An 11,307-nucleotide genomic window follows, 5' to 3' on the forward strand; every position below is an offset into this window, starting at 1 on the left:
TTTCTCTCACACAAACAAAAGCGCAAGCACACACTCTGCGCTCGCATTCTAACTCTGGCTCGCCTTCGCAGTTGAAGAATGCATGGAGCTCTGGATTCCGTTCTCGGATAGCTTCCGAGTTTCCCTAGTCATGGAAAAGAACAAAGGGCGAAGGATATTGCTGTTGATGCTGCTGCTCCTCCTCTTCCTCCCGCTCGGTTCTCCTCTCTCCGACGAAGGTCGATCTCTTCTACTTCTTCCCCCAGTTCTCATGTTCAATTTCCAGCTAAATCAACCTTTGGAACTCAGGAAAGGCTCTGCTTTCGCTCAAGGCCTCTTTCAGCAACGTTGCCAACTTGCTCCTCGACTGGAACGCTGCCAACGCCACCGGAGATGGCGACGACGACCATTGCGCCTGGAGAGGCGTGCTCTGCGACAACCTCACCTCTTCCGTCGTCGCTTTGTAAAAAAATTAAGAATCCCTTTTACGTTGATTTACATTTCTCTAGGCTTTGATCTGACAAATATACACTTTTTCCGCTGTCGAATTCAAGAAACCTTTCGAATCTGAATCTTGGCGGAGAGATCTCGCCTGAGATTGGGGAGCTCCAGAACTTGCAATCCATGTAATCAACTCGGCCACAATTATTTAAAAAAAGCTTCCTTATTGGGATTTTAAAAAATTGTTGATGAGTATTTTAATGCAGTTTAACGAATACTTTATGGTGGGTGCAGTGATTTGAAGGGGAACAAGCTAACTGGACAGATCCCAGATGAGATTGGAGACTGTGTTGCTCTAAAATATTTGTAATCTCTCGTGCATTCTTTCTTCTCACTGTTCATTACCTTCTTATTCTTCGTCTCTTCAACTTTCACCATGCAAACAAAATATTGCAGGGATTTGTCTGTAAATGCGCTGTATGGCGACATTCCATTTTCACTCTCCAAGCTCAAGCAACTGGAGGAGCTGTAAGCTAATCTCTGCACTAATTTCTCGCTAAATCTTGTGTCTAATTCATGGTGCAAAGCAGGAACCTGAAGAACAACAAGCTGACAGGACCCATCCCCACAACACTATCCCAAATTCCAAACATGAAAACCTTGTAACTTCTTTCAGATTTTGACTACTTCTCCTAATTTTTCTCGTTTGTAGCAGTTCTCATAGATGTTGTGATGGTTTGTGTCGTGTGACAGAGATTTGGCTCAGAATCAACTCACTGGAGAAATTCCTCGACTCATTTATTGGAACGAAGTGCTACAGTATCTGTAATTTTTCATTCCCATTTCAGTTGATAAAATTTTCTACGAGGACAGCTCGTGATGCTCTATTGTTTTCTACATGGCTACTAGAGGCTTGCGTGGTAACTTTCTCACTGGAGATTTATCTCCTGATATGTGCCAATTAACTGGCCTTTGGTACTTGTGAGTCATCTGGGTCCTGTTCATGTTTGCTCCTTGTCAGCATAGGTGAAAATATGTGGTTTTTGCTGACTTCTGTGATTTTGCCATGCAGTGATGTGAGAGGAAATAATCTCACGGGAACTATTCCTGATATCATAGGCAACTGCACCAGCTTTGAGATATTGTACAGTGCTCCCTGTATTAAAGCTTCTACAAGCAAAATCCAAAGTTTATAACATTGTATCTTGTGTCTTTTAGGGACATATCATACAATCAAATAAGAGGAGAGATTCCTTACAACATTGGCTTTCTACAAGTTGCTACATTGTAGGTTATCCACTTTCATTTTTTGCCTTTTAAAAAGTAGTGAAAACTGAGTGCTTTGCATAGATCTTTGCTCGACAACATTATTGGTTACCTCTGATGTGATTTTCAGAACTCATGCTTGTAGTTTGTAGTGTTCTTACTTGATCTACTTCTTACAAAGTTGGCTTTCTACAAGTCACTACCATATACAAGTCACTACCATATATATTATTCACTTATGTTCTTGCATCTATTTAAAAATAGAGAAAAATGCAGTGCTCTGTGTGAATCTTTCTCTGATAGCATAAGTCTTATATGGTGATCCTTGATATAATTTCAGCCATTCTCTTGTGTGAATCTTTCTTCAATTGCATTAATCATTAATCAGGACCCCTGATATGTTTACTTCAAATCAGTTCTAAAAGTCTTTTGTAACTTTATGATCTCTTCACTCCACTAAATTTGCATCAAAGTTTCATCTTTGTATTCTATCAAGTTTTCTTTTGGATTATAACTGTAATTGGTCTTGTTTCCTTTCATAGGTCACTTCAGGGAAACAGACTCACTGGAAAGATACCAGATGTGATTGGTCTTATGCAGGCTCTTGCTGTGCTGTAAGTTTTTGTTGTTTGCAATGGAATTCAGTCTGCTGTTTGTACCTTTCTGTTATCGTGGGACCTTTCTGTGACTTGCTCTCTTAACGAACACTCTAACAAGTAAACAGTTGTCATGGCGACGTCAGCAGAAGTAAAGAGCTAGCTCATATAGTTCTTTAGATCTCTGATAAAGTTCAAATGGGGCGATCTAATTATCTCCATAAGCCATTTGGGAAGGACAAGGCTAATTTTAACTCACACATGAACAAACACTTTTCAGGGACTTAAGTGAAAATGAACTTGTTGGGACCATTCCTCCTATTCTTGGCAACTTGTCCTACACTGGAAAATTGTGAGTTTCTGAATCTGTTATTTGTTTTACATAAAAAAACAAAATGTGACCTCATCTTTATGATTTGTTTCTTGGTTCCTTTTAGGTACCTGCACGGGAACAAACTGACTGGGCCAATACCTCCTGAGTTGGGGAACATGACAAGGCTTAGTTATCTGTAAAAATCACTCTATATTTTAGTTCTGAAACTCTTGCATAATTAGACCGTGTTGAGTTGTGCTAAGATGTTTATTAAACAACTTATCAAGCTTGATCCACACTTGTTTTTTTTATCTCAACTAGTGACATGCTTGTCCTTATCATTTGATAGTTTCAAATTTTACATAATATTATAGTATTTATATTTTTGAATTAAAAACTAAAGATGAAAGATCATAATCAAATCATGAACAAGTTTATGAACAATTATAAATTTGTAAATAACTTTGTTTATGAATAGCCCACAAGTCTTATTCATAATGTGCTATACTCACTATAATCTAAGCTCGTTTGTTTTGTAAACAAGCTCTCACTGAGCAAAGTGTGAATCTTTTTCATCAAATAATGTTCATTAACAGCCCTAATTCTAATAAACAGGCAGCTTAATGATAACCAACTAGTGGGCAATATTCCAGAGGAGCTTGGAAAACTTGAAGAGCTGTTTGAATTGTGAGAACCCTTTATCATGAATTCTCTTATACCATACTTGAAATTTCTTGCGCTAAGTTAAATATGCATGTTTCTGTTTCTCTTTTGATAGGAATCTTGCCAATAACTATCTTGCTGGTCCTATTCCGTTAAACATCAGCTCTTGCACTGCTCTGAATAAATTGTGAGTTTCCTTTCTCTTTTGCTTTGGAGCATTTTTCTTTTTCTTATCTAATTATATTGCATTTCATTCGCAGCAATGTTCATGGTAACCATTTAAATGGTTCTATACCTTTGGAGCTTCAAAAGCTAGAGAGTCTGACCTATCTGTGAGTACCAAACTCTCTTCTCTTCATCTTCAACTTTTTTTAGCTGTTTGACTTGGCTTAGACTAGTTAATAAAGAGTGGCCATCAATGGTCAGGATTGAATCTTGGCCTTACCGGATGAATGATAAAGGATTTTAAATAGGATTTGCATTCAATTTCAAATCCATTGAGCACATAGTGAAGAGTGTGTTCATGTGAACTTTTCTTATTGTGCCCATAACTCTTGACAAAGAACATGTTTTTGTATAAAAAGTTAGAGTCCAACAATAAAATTGTGTAATACGTTGCATTCAAGTAATCTCTCTACTATCCTACAGGAACTTGTCTTCAAACAACTTTAATGGAGAAATTCCCGCCGAGTTGGGTAGAATTGTCAATCTTGACACTCTGTGAGTAATTCACTTTTCTATTATGATTCAACTCAAGTAGGATTATGAGTTATATTTGATAATTATATGTATTTTGCGACTTCAGAGACCTCTCAGCAAATGATTTCTCTGGTCGAATACCTGATTCTGTTGGTGATCTTGAGCATCTTCTCGTACTGTGAGTGAATCGTACATCCTAGATATAATGAGATTGAATAGATTGAGTTGCTTTTCTCCAATTTGAAATTTGTTTTTTTTTTCGTATTACCATAGGGACTTGAGCAACAACAGTTTCAGTGGAGGTCTCCCTGCTGAATTCGGAAACCTACGAAGTGTTCAAGTCATGTAAGTCATTCAGCATTGTACAATATCTTTGATATTGTCGTGTTTTTGTTCTTGAATGATGCGTCGAGTTTCTTTAGTAATATCTCGTACAACAAGCTCATTGGAAGAATTCCTCAAGAATTGGGTCAGCTGCAGTATCTAGATACTTTGTAAGTTGAACCAGTAGAATCCATCTGGTTCGTGGAATTCTTTAATCCTTTCTAATTGTGTGTTGTTTGAATTTAGGATTCTGAACAGCAACAATCTCTATGGAGAGATTCCAGTGCAGTTGGCAAACTGCTTCAGTTTAACAAACTTGTGAGCTTTTCTCACTTCTGACTCTAAAAATTTTCCTTTTATATCACAAACTGCTCATCCATGGTGAACTGATTCAGGAACCTTTCGTTTAACAATTTTTCTGGGAATATTCCTCTGTACAAAAACTTTTCAAGATTTCCTCCCGAAAGGTGATCATCCTAGAAACTAGTTCGATGATTTCAATATCTAATCAAGAAGTACTTATTCAAATTCCTTTTTCAGTTTCTTTGGCAATGCAATGTTGTGTGGAAATTGGTTAGGATCCATTTGTCAACCAGTTCTTCGCCCAAAAGGTAATGCTTCCTTTGCAACTCTTTTCTTGCTGAATTATTCCGAGTAGTGTGCTAACGAATAATACATTCTACTTCTTCTCTAGTTACCATTTCTCGAGCTGTTGTTGTTTGCATTAGTTTGGGTTGCATTTTGCTGCTAACAATGGCAATAGTAGCGATATACCGGTCAAATCAACCAAAACACATCATCAAGGGATCAAAGTGCAATATCCAATGTATGTCTCAGTTTCCATACTACATGTGTTTCATGTTTAGTTAATGTACATTATGGTAAACTTTCGTTTTTCTTGAACATTGTTCGTAAACAGGTCCGCCAAAGTTGATATATCTGCAAATGGATATGGCGATTCATACATACGACGATATAATGAGACTCACTGATAACTTGAGTGATAAGTATATAATTGGCTATGGTTCTTCTAGCACAGTATACAAGTGTGTGCTCAAGAGTTCCAAGACTATTGCAATAAAGAGACTCTATAGTCAACATCCACACAGCTACCGTGAGTTCGAGACTGAACTAGAGACCGTTGGTAGCATTAGGCATCGAAACTTGGTCAGCTTACACGGCTATTCGCTTTCCCCAAATGGAAATCTACTCTTCTATGAGTACATGGAAAATGGCTCCTTGTGGGATCTTCTTCATGGTTCACACAACAAAACATCCTCTCTTTTATTTTGTTCTCCTTAGATGCACTACTTTGATCAAATTATACATCTTTCAGGCCCATCGAAGAAAGTGAGGCTTGATTGGGACACACGACTGAAAATCGCAGTTGGTGCAGCACAGGGGCTATCCTATCTTCATCATGACTGCAACCCCCGAATCATCCACAGAGATGTTAAGTCATCCAACATTCTGCTCGATGAGAACTTCGAAGCTCATCTCTCCGATTTCGGGCTAGCCAAGTCTATCTCCTCGGCGAAGACTCATGCATCAACCTATGTGCTTGGCACAATTGGCTACATAGACCCGGAGTATGCTCGAACATCCAGACTAACTGAAAAATCAGATGTTTACAGTTTTGGAATTGTGCTTCTGGAGCTACTTACAGGGAAGAAGCCTGTCGACAATGAGTCCAACTTACATCAACTGGTTAGCACCATCAAACTAATCAATCTTCTATCACTAAAACCAAATCTTTCTTTTAGCTCCAAACTAACAAACTGTTTTGAACTCTAGATCCTCTCAAAGGCAGACGACAATACAGTAATGGAGGCAGTGGACACTGAAGTGTCAGTAACATGCACGAACATGAACCAAGTCAAGAAGGCATTACAACTCGCATTGCTGTGCACCAAAAGGCATCCGTCCGACCGGCCCACAATGCACGAGGTTGCCCGCGTGCTGATGACCTTGCTGCCGGCCCCGAGCATGAAGCCTGGCATGGCAAATGCAAAGTCCTACACCCATTTCCTCCCCAGTGGCCACCCGGAAGTCAAGTCTAGTGCCAAACATGACAGCAGTAGCTTGTCTGATGCCCAGTGGTTTGTCAAATTCGGGGAAGTGATTTCCAAGTCCACTCTTTGATGTTCTAAAGGATCATTAGCAAGTCTGACTACTTAGAACAGATACAAACTAGAAACTTTAGGTTTTTATGAATTGTTAAGAATTAAGATGGAATGGTATTAATTAGTGTAACACAGAAGAGGATCTATCTTTCTTTAATGTGTTTTGGAGTTTTGTATGTTTGTTTGTGATTGCAGAGTACTGTTTTGGAACAAGAACCCCGTGAATGAAGTTGAATGCTACATTCAGAGCAAAATGGTGCTCCTTGTGAGTGGTATTTGAATTGTTCATGTGTTTCAGGTGAATTTATTAGCTCCGTCATATTTTCTTTTCTTCCAAAATATGAAAAAAGTTGCATGAAGAAGAATTGTGTAGTTAACGGTCTTAATGCTTTAAAAGTGGTGATAAGAGGCATTTTGTAAAAGTAACAAAAACTGGGGGCAAAATAGAATTTTCCCACATGTATATCGGGAACCTACCGCTACTAAACTATGCGATATTTTTGTTTTAACAATTAATTTTTTTATCTAATTTGTAAATTTAAATTAAACGGATGCATCATAAATATAACATAGTGGGACCCACCCGCAGGCAGACCGGCTCGGTTTCCAGTAAACTGCGAAAAAGACTCGAACCCCACAGGACGCGGCTTTTTCCGGTTACCTCCGTCCGCATAAGGAAGCGGTGTGAGTTGAATCACCAGCGGGCAGCGATGGCGGACGAGTCGGCGGCAGCGCCGCTTCGCCTGGTTAACTTCGTCTCGGAAGAGCAGGTTATTCTTCGCTCAACCCCTTAATCGAAGCCCTTCTCTTTAGCCTATCTTCCCCGCTAATCTTCGTAAAGCTAACCCTACGTTCGGTGCTTTGATCCGCTGCAGTTGGTTCAATCGAAGAGGACGAGAGGCGAACGTGTCGAAGACGGAACCGCCTCTAGGGATAGGCCATTGTACGAGGTTAGTGTATTCCTTTTCCTCTATGCTAGTTTGTTGTTCACCTGCTGAGTTAGGAATGAGCCTCTGGCTCTTGATCTGAAATTGTTGATGAACAAATCAGACCCGATGTTTCATCTGTCTAATTGATATCTACCCTTTTTTTGCTTCTTTTTTTTTTCCTGTTTCCAAATGATTCCTTTGTATGTTTACATCAGCTTGTAGTGGTCATAATTAAAATTCTACTGTTGATAAAGTTTGAAAATTTAATATCTAATTTTTATTAAGTGGAAGTGTTATTAGGATATATAATACTTTTATTCTGTGCTAATCATCTTTTACTTTGCACAAGTTTTCTGCTTTTCAGCATGGATTGCAATTTCTGTTGTCATTATGTTTTAATTGCATTTTAGGTATACAATTGGCTCTACTGTCTGTATCCAAATGACATGATGCAATAGCATGTTGTTGTGATTCATTTTGATAGTAATATATGCAAGATTAGACTTATTAGTTTCTATGGTTTCCAAATTTATTTTACATGGTTGTTTCAAACTGCGATCGATAAAAATGTAAGTTTGGTGAAAACAGATCATGACTATACTATCTAAACTGTTCTAATTATGTATTCGTACAGAATATTGCTTCATTGTACACTTTGTTATTGCAACATTTGGGTTCTTGCCATTTAGGAGAACTATGAACTATCATCTTGTGCTTTCTATGTGGTTTCTCTATTTTCCAAGCACATGATGGGTGCATTTTCATGACATACTATCAGAATTTCTACCATGTATTACTTCTCCACCTATGTATTCTAGATTTGGTTTTTCTTATGTGTATCTATAGTATGGAAAGAAACCTTATTCAGATTTATATGATTGAGTTCGAAATATGACACAAACAATCTGCTTGCAAGTGTCAGTTCAATTATAAATTCCTTTTATGCCAAATCTACCTTGTGTTTCTTGGTATTTTCCCATATTCTTAAATGGTGTGCTGCTGTTGATTTTCTTCTATTGGCATGTATTTATGTGGCTCAATAAATGATGTTAATTTTTTTTCTTTAAAAAAAAGTAGTTTCTGAAGTAGAGAAACAATACTCAGCTGTGCTTCATAGTTTGTTATGTTCCTGTGATTGTGATTCTTTTCCTTTACAGATCTTGAAGGAAAACAAAGAAAAAAAGGATGCTGAGTTTAATGAAAGATTTAAGCACAGTGAGTGTTCTTTTCATTAACTATATCATGTGAATAGATTTTAGTCATTATGCTGGTTCAGAAATAAGTGGGTCAATATTGAGTGTTTTTCTTCCTTAAACTATGTTTTGAAAGGCCTCACTTTTTTCATGTGTAATGCATTTGTGTTCTTTGTATATTTAGGACCACCAAAAGCTCTTGACGAGGATGAGACAGAGTTTTTAGATAATTTGGCCACGGTGAGCATGACCAAAATGTTCCCTTCTATGTATGGTGGTGTGTTTCTCTTTTACAGAATGGAACTCTTAGTAACAATATTTTATTATGAAATTTTGTCCCCTTTTACATTGAGTTTATATGATTCCTTTGTTGCTTCATGGATCATTACATGCCCTCTCTTTCAAGTTTTGTATTCTAATATCTAAATGTTAGTTGATTATTATGGATCAAATAGTTAATAGCTATCCTTCTTTCTTTAAGGTTGCCACTAATCTCTTTTTCTCACTTCAGTCCAGGAGAGAATACGAAAAACAAGTCGCACTTGAAGAAGCTGAAGAGCTTCGCAGTTTTCATGTAAATATCACCTCCACCAACTGTCTTTTTTCTTCCTTTCTCATAATTGCTGCTTATGAGGTTTTTTATTTAATACTCAAATACTTCACCTGGTGATATGTGTAATATGCAATTTTTTTCTCTTTTCTTTCTATCATTTTTTTTATTCCTTTCATGTTGTTGAAGGAAATCATCTTCCCTTATGCGCACACTTCTAGGGCTGCCAACAAGTTTAGCTGAGCTGAACTTGATGGTTTTCAAGCTTTTTTGTTATCTGGTTGAGCTTGTTTAAGCTTAGTTTATGAAAAAGCTTATCAAGCTTGAGTTGGGCTAAAGCCTTTACCGAGCTAAGTTATATCATTATTCCAATAAATAAAACATATTACTCATGCAAATAGTTATGTCATTATAATTAAGTTATATCATTGTTCAGAGGCATTCCATTTCTATTGACAATCCACATAACATTGCACCATTTGGGAAATAATCCTAGTTACGTTTCATTGCAAACTAGTTCTGTGGCATCAATTTTTGACTGGTACATCACGTTTAAACTTTTGTCGACATCATGGATTTTGTCAAATAACTCGTGAGTTTTCGTCATCCACTTGTTTCAAAACCTATTCTTTGCTTGTAGGATGCAGTAGCAGCTCAATCCTCTTTTGTTCATGAGCTCAAAGACAGCACACCTGTTACTATAACTGAGGTCAGCCTCCAACAGATGTGAAATATCATGAATGAGATTATGAATTGTTACCTTCCTCCATCAACAAATTCCTCCAACCGCAGGTACCTAACCCAGGTCGTAAAAGGAATCAACAAGCCCGAATGGGGAACATAATTATCACAGTGAAACCGCAAGCGAAGAAAGCCAAGACGGAACCAACACCTACTGTTGGATCTTCAGAGAGTACAAAACCTTCCAATGATGTTGTTGATGTAAAGGTATCACCTGATGCTGCTCCGAATGCACTCATGGGTTTAGTCTCTTATAGCGACGAAAGTGAAGAAGACAATTGATTGTCTTTTCCTTCTCTTGTTTTCCCTTTTTTGGTATTGTTACAAGGTTATCTCATCTCCTTCGTGGTTCATGTAAACTCATCCAATTTATGTATGTTAATAGGACGTATTCGATTTCTATTTTCATGTGATAATCTATCATTCGAGTATCAATTCGATTATGTCTGTGAAAGCATTCGAGTCGTAAAATCAGCTGCCACCGAAAGAGAAAGAGTCGAACAGTTGCGCTGAAGAAGCAATAGAGGTCATTTATTGCCCCATCACATGATTTCAATCTTTGCATGAATAAGTTTTTGATTTAAGCAATTATTACTCCAATTTTATTTTACTAATATTTTCTTTTCTTTTCTTTTTAATGGATATATTCCCATTCAATGAATTGGGCTATACGGTGTCTAAATTCACAAGGGTTCCCACTTCATTCTTCTTTTTCAAACCAGAAATGTGTTTCATAGCCTTCTAAAGTGGATTACATTTCATTGCTTGTTTCTTAACACATCTTTCTAAAATGGTTTATACTACTTTTCAAGTTAGCATCTATTGTTTACAATAGTAATCAAGTGTTAAAATTGCTATGCCATTTTAGTGATTATCATGTCGTGCGGGTGACACATCGGTCGACTAGCTAAGTGGACCATTTTAATGAAATACATTTATTTCTTTTATTATTATTGTTCCTTCTTAGAACGAGGAGTGGTGAACTACCAATGAGTTATCTTCGAGGTTGACGGACTGCTAATGATTTGGTGAAGGAGGGACTCTTGGGATCTCCAACGAAACTTAGAATGGAAGTCAAGACAGACCTTGATTCAACCACTTCGACACTCAAATTATATCTTCGGTCACGTTATCCCATGTCTAATTGACCATGTTGTCTTACGTTCATGTGTTCATGTGGGGGGTGTCACATCACTATGCTCTATGGGTCATGTTATCTCATGTCTAGTTGACCATGTTGTCTCACGTTCTTGTTACTGGAGATATTCGAGCGGCTCCGATTTGAAATCTGAGAGTTAAATATCAAGTGCTACTAAATTGAAGAAGTCGGCAGGGCCATGTTGAGATGGTTGAGATGAAGAGGTCGGCATAACCAAATTGAGGTGATTGAGCTAAAGAGGTCGGTAGACCAAATTGCTCTGGAAGATGGGAGGCCGACTTTTGTTGGAAAAACTCCTCGGGGAGATTAAAGACTCGATAGTTGACACGCC

General features: G+C 37.7%; 2 protein-coding genes across 2 annotated transcripts; both read left to right on the forward strand.

Annotated features, from left to right (window-relative positions):
- The first annotated feature begins 351 nt into the window (after positions 1–351).
- On the forward strand, positions 352–6,538 carry LOC141828911 (LRR receptor-like serine/threonine-protein kinase SIK1). The gene is made up of 26 exons (XM_074716299.1): positions 352–442; positions 534–605; positions 715–786; positions 877–948; positions 1,011–1,082; positions 1,174–1,245; positions 1,330–1,401; positions 1,493–1,564; positions 1,639–1,707; positions 2,229–2,300; positions 2,563–2,634; positions 2,720–2,791; positions 3,211–3,282; positions 3,374–3,445; positions 3,519–3,590; positions 3,907–3,978; positions 4,064–4,135; positions 4,231–4,302; positions 4,380–4,451; positions 4,528–4,599; positions 4,677–4,748; positions 4,822–4,892; positions 4,976–5,107; positions 5,201–5,539; positions 5,618–5,988; positions 6,076–6,538. The coding sequence occupies exons 5-26, from the start codon at positions 1,072–1,074 to the stop codon at positions 6,421–6,423; spliced, it is 2,421 nt and encodes an 806-aa protein (XP_074572400.1). The 5' UTR covers positions 352–442; positions 534–605; positions 715–786; positions 877–948; positions 1,011–1,071; the 3' UTR covers positions 6,424–6,538.
- Positions 6,539–7,055: 517 nt separating this feature from the next.
- On the forward strand, positions 7,056–10,253 carry LOC141830063 (uncharacterized). The gene is made up of 7 exons (XM_074717542.1): positions 7,056–7,174; positions 7,280–7,354; positions 8,491–8,548; positions 8,711–8,766; positions 9,038–9,100; positions 9,717–9,785; positions 9,869–10,253. The coding sequence occupies exons 1-7, from the start codon at positions 7,115–7,117 to the stop codon at positions 10,097–10,099; spliced, it is 612 nt and encodes a 203-aa protein (XP_074573643.1). The 5' UTR covers positions 7,056–7,114; the 3' UTR covers positions 10,100–10,253.
- The last annotated feature ends 1,054 nt before the right edge of the window (positions 10,254–11,307 follow it).

This window comes from Curcuma longa, chromosome 5 (assembly GCF_044706935.1).
Source record: "Curcuma longa cultivar G26 ecotype Majalengka, Jawa Barat chromosome 5, ITB_CL_G26_1.1, whole genome shotgun sequence".
Lineage (NCBI taxonomy): Eukaryota > Viridiplantae > Streptophyta > Magnoliopsida > Zingiberales > Zingiberaceae > Curcuma > Curcuma longa.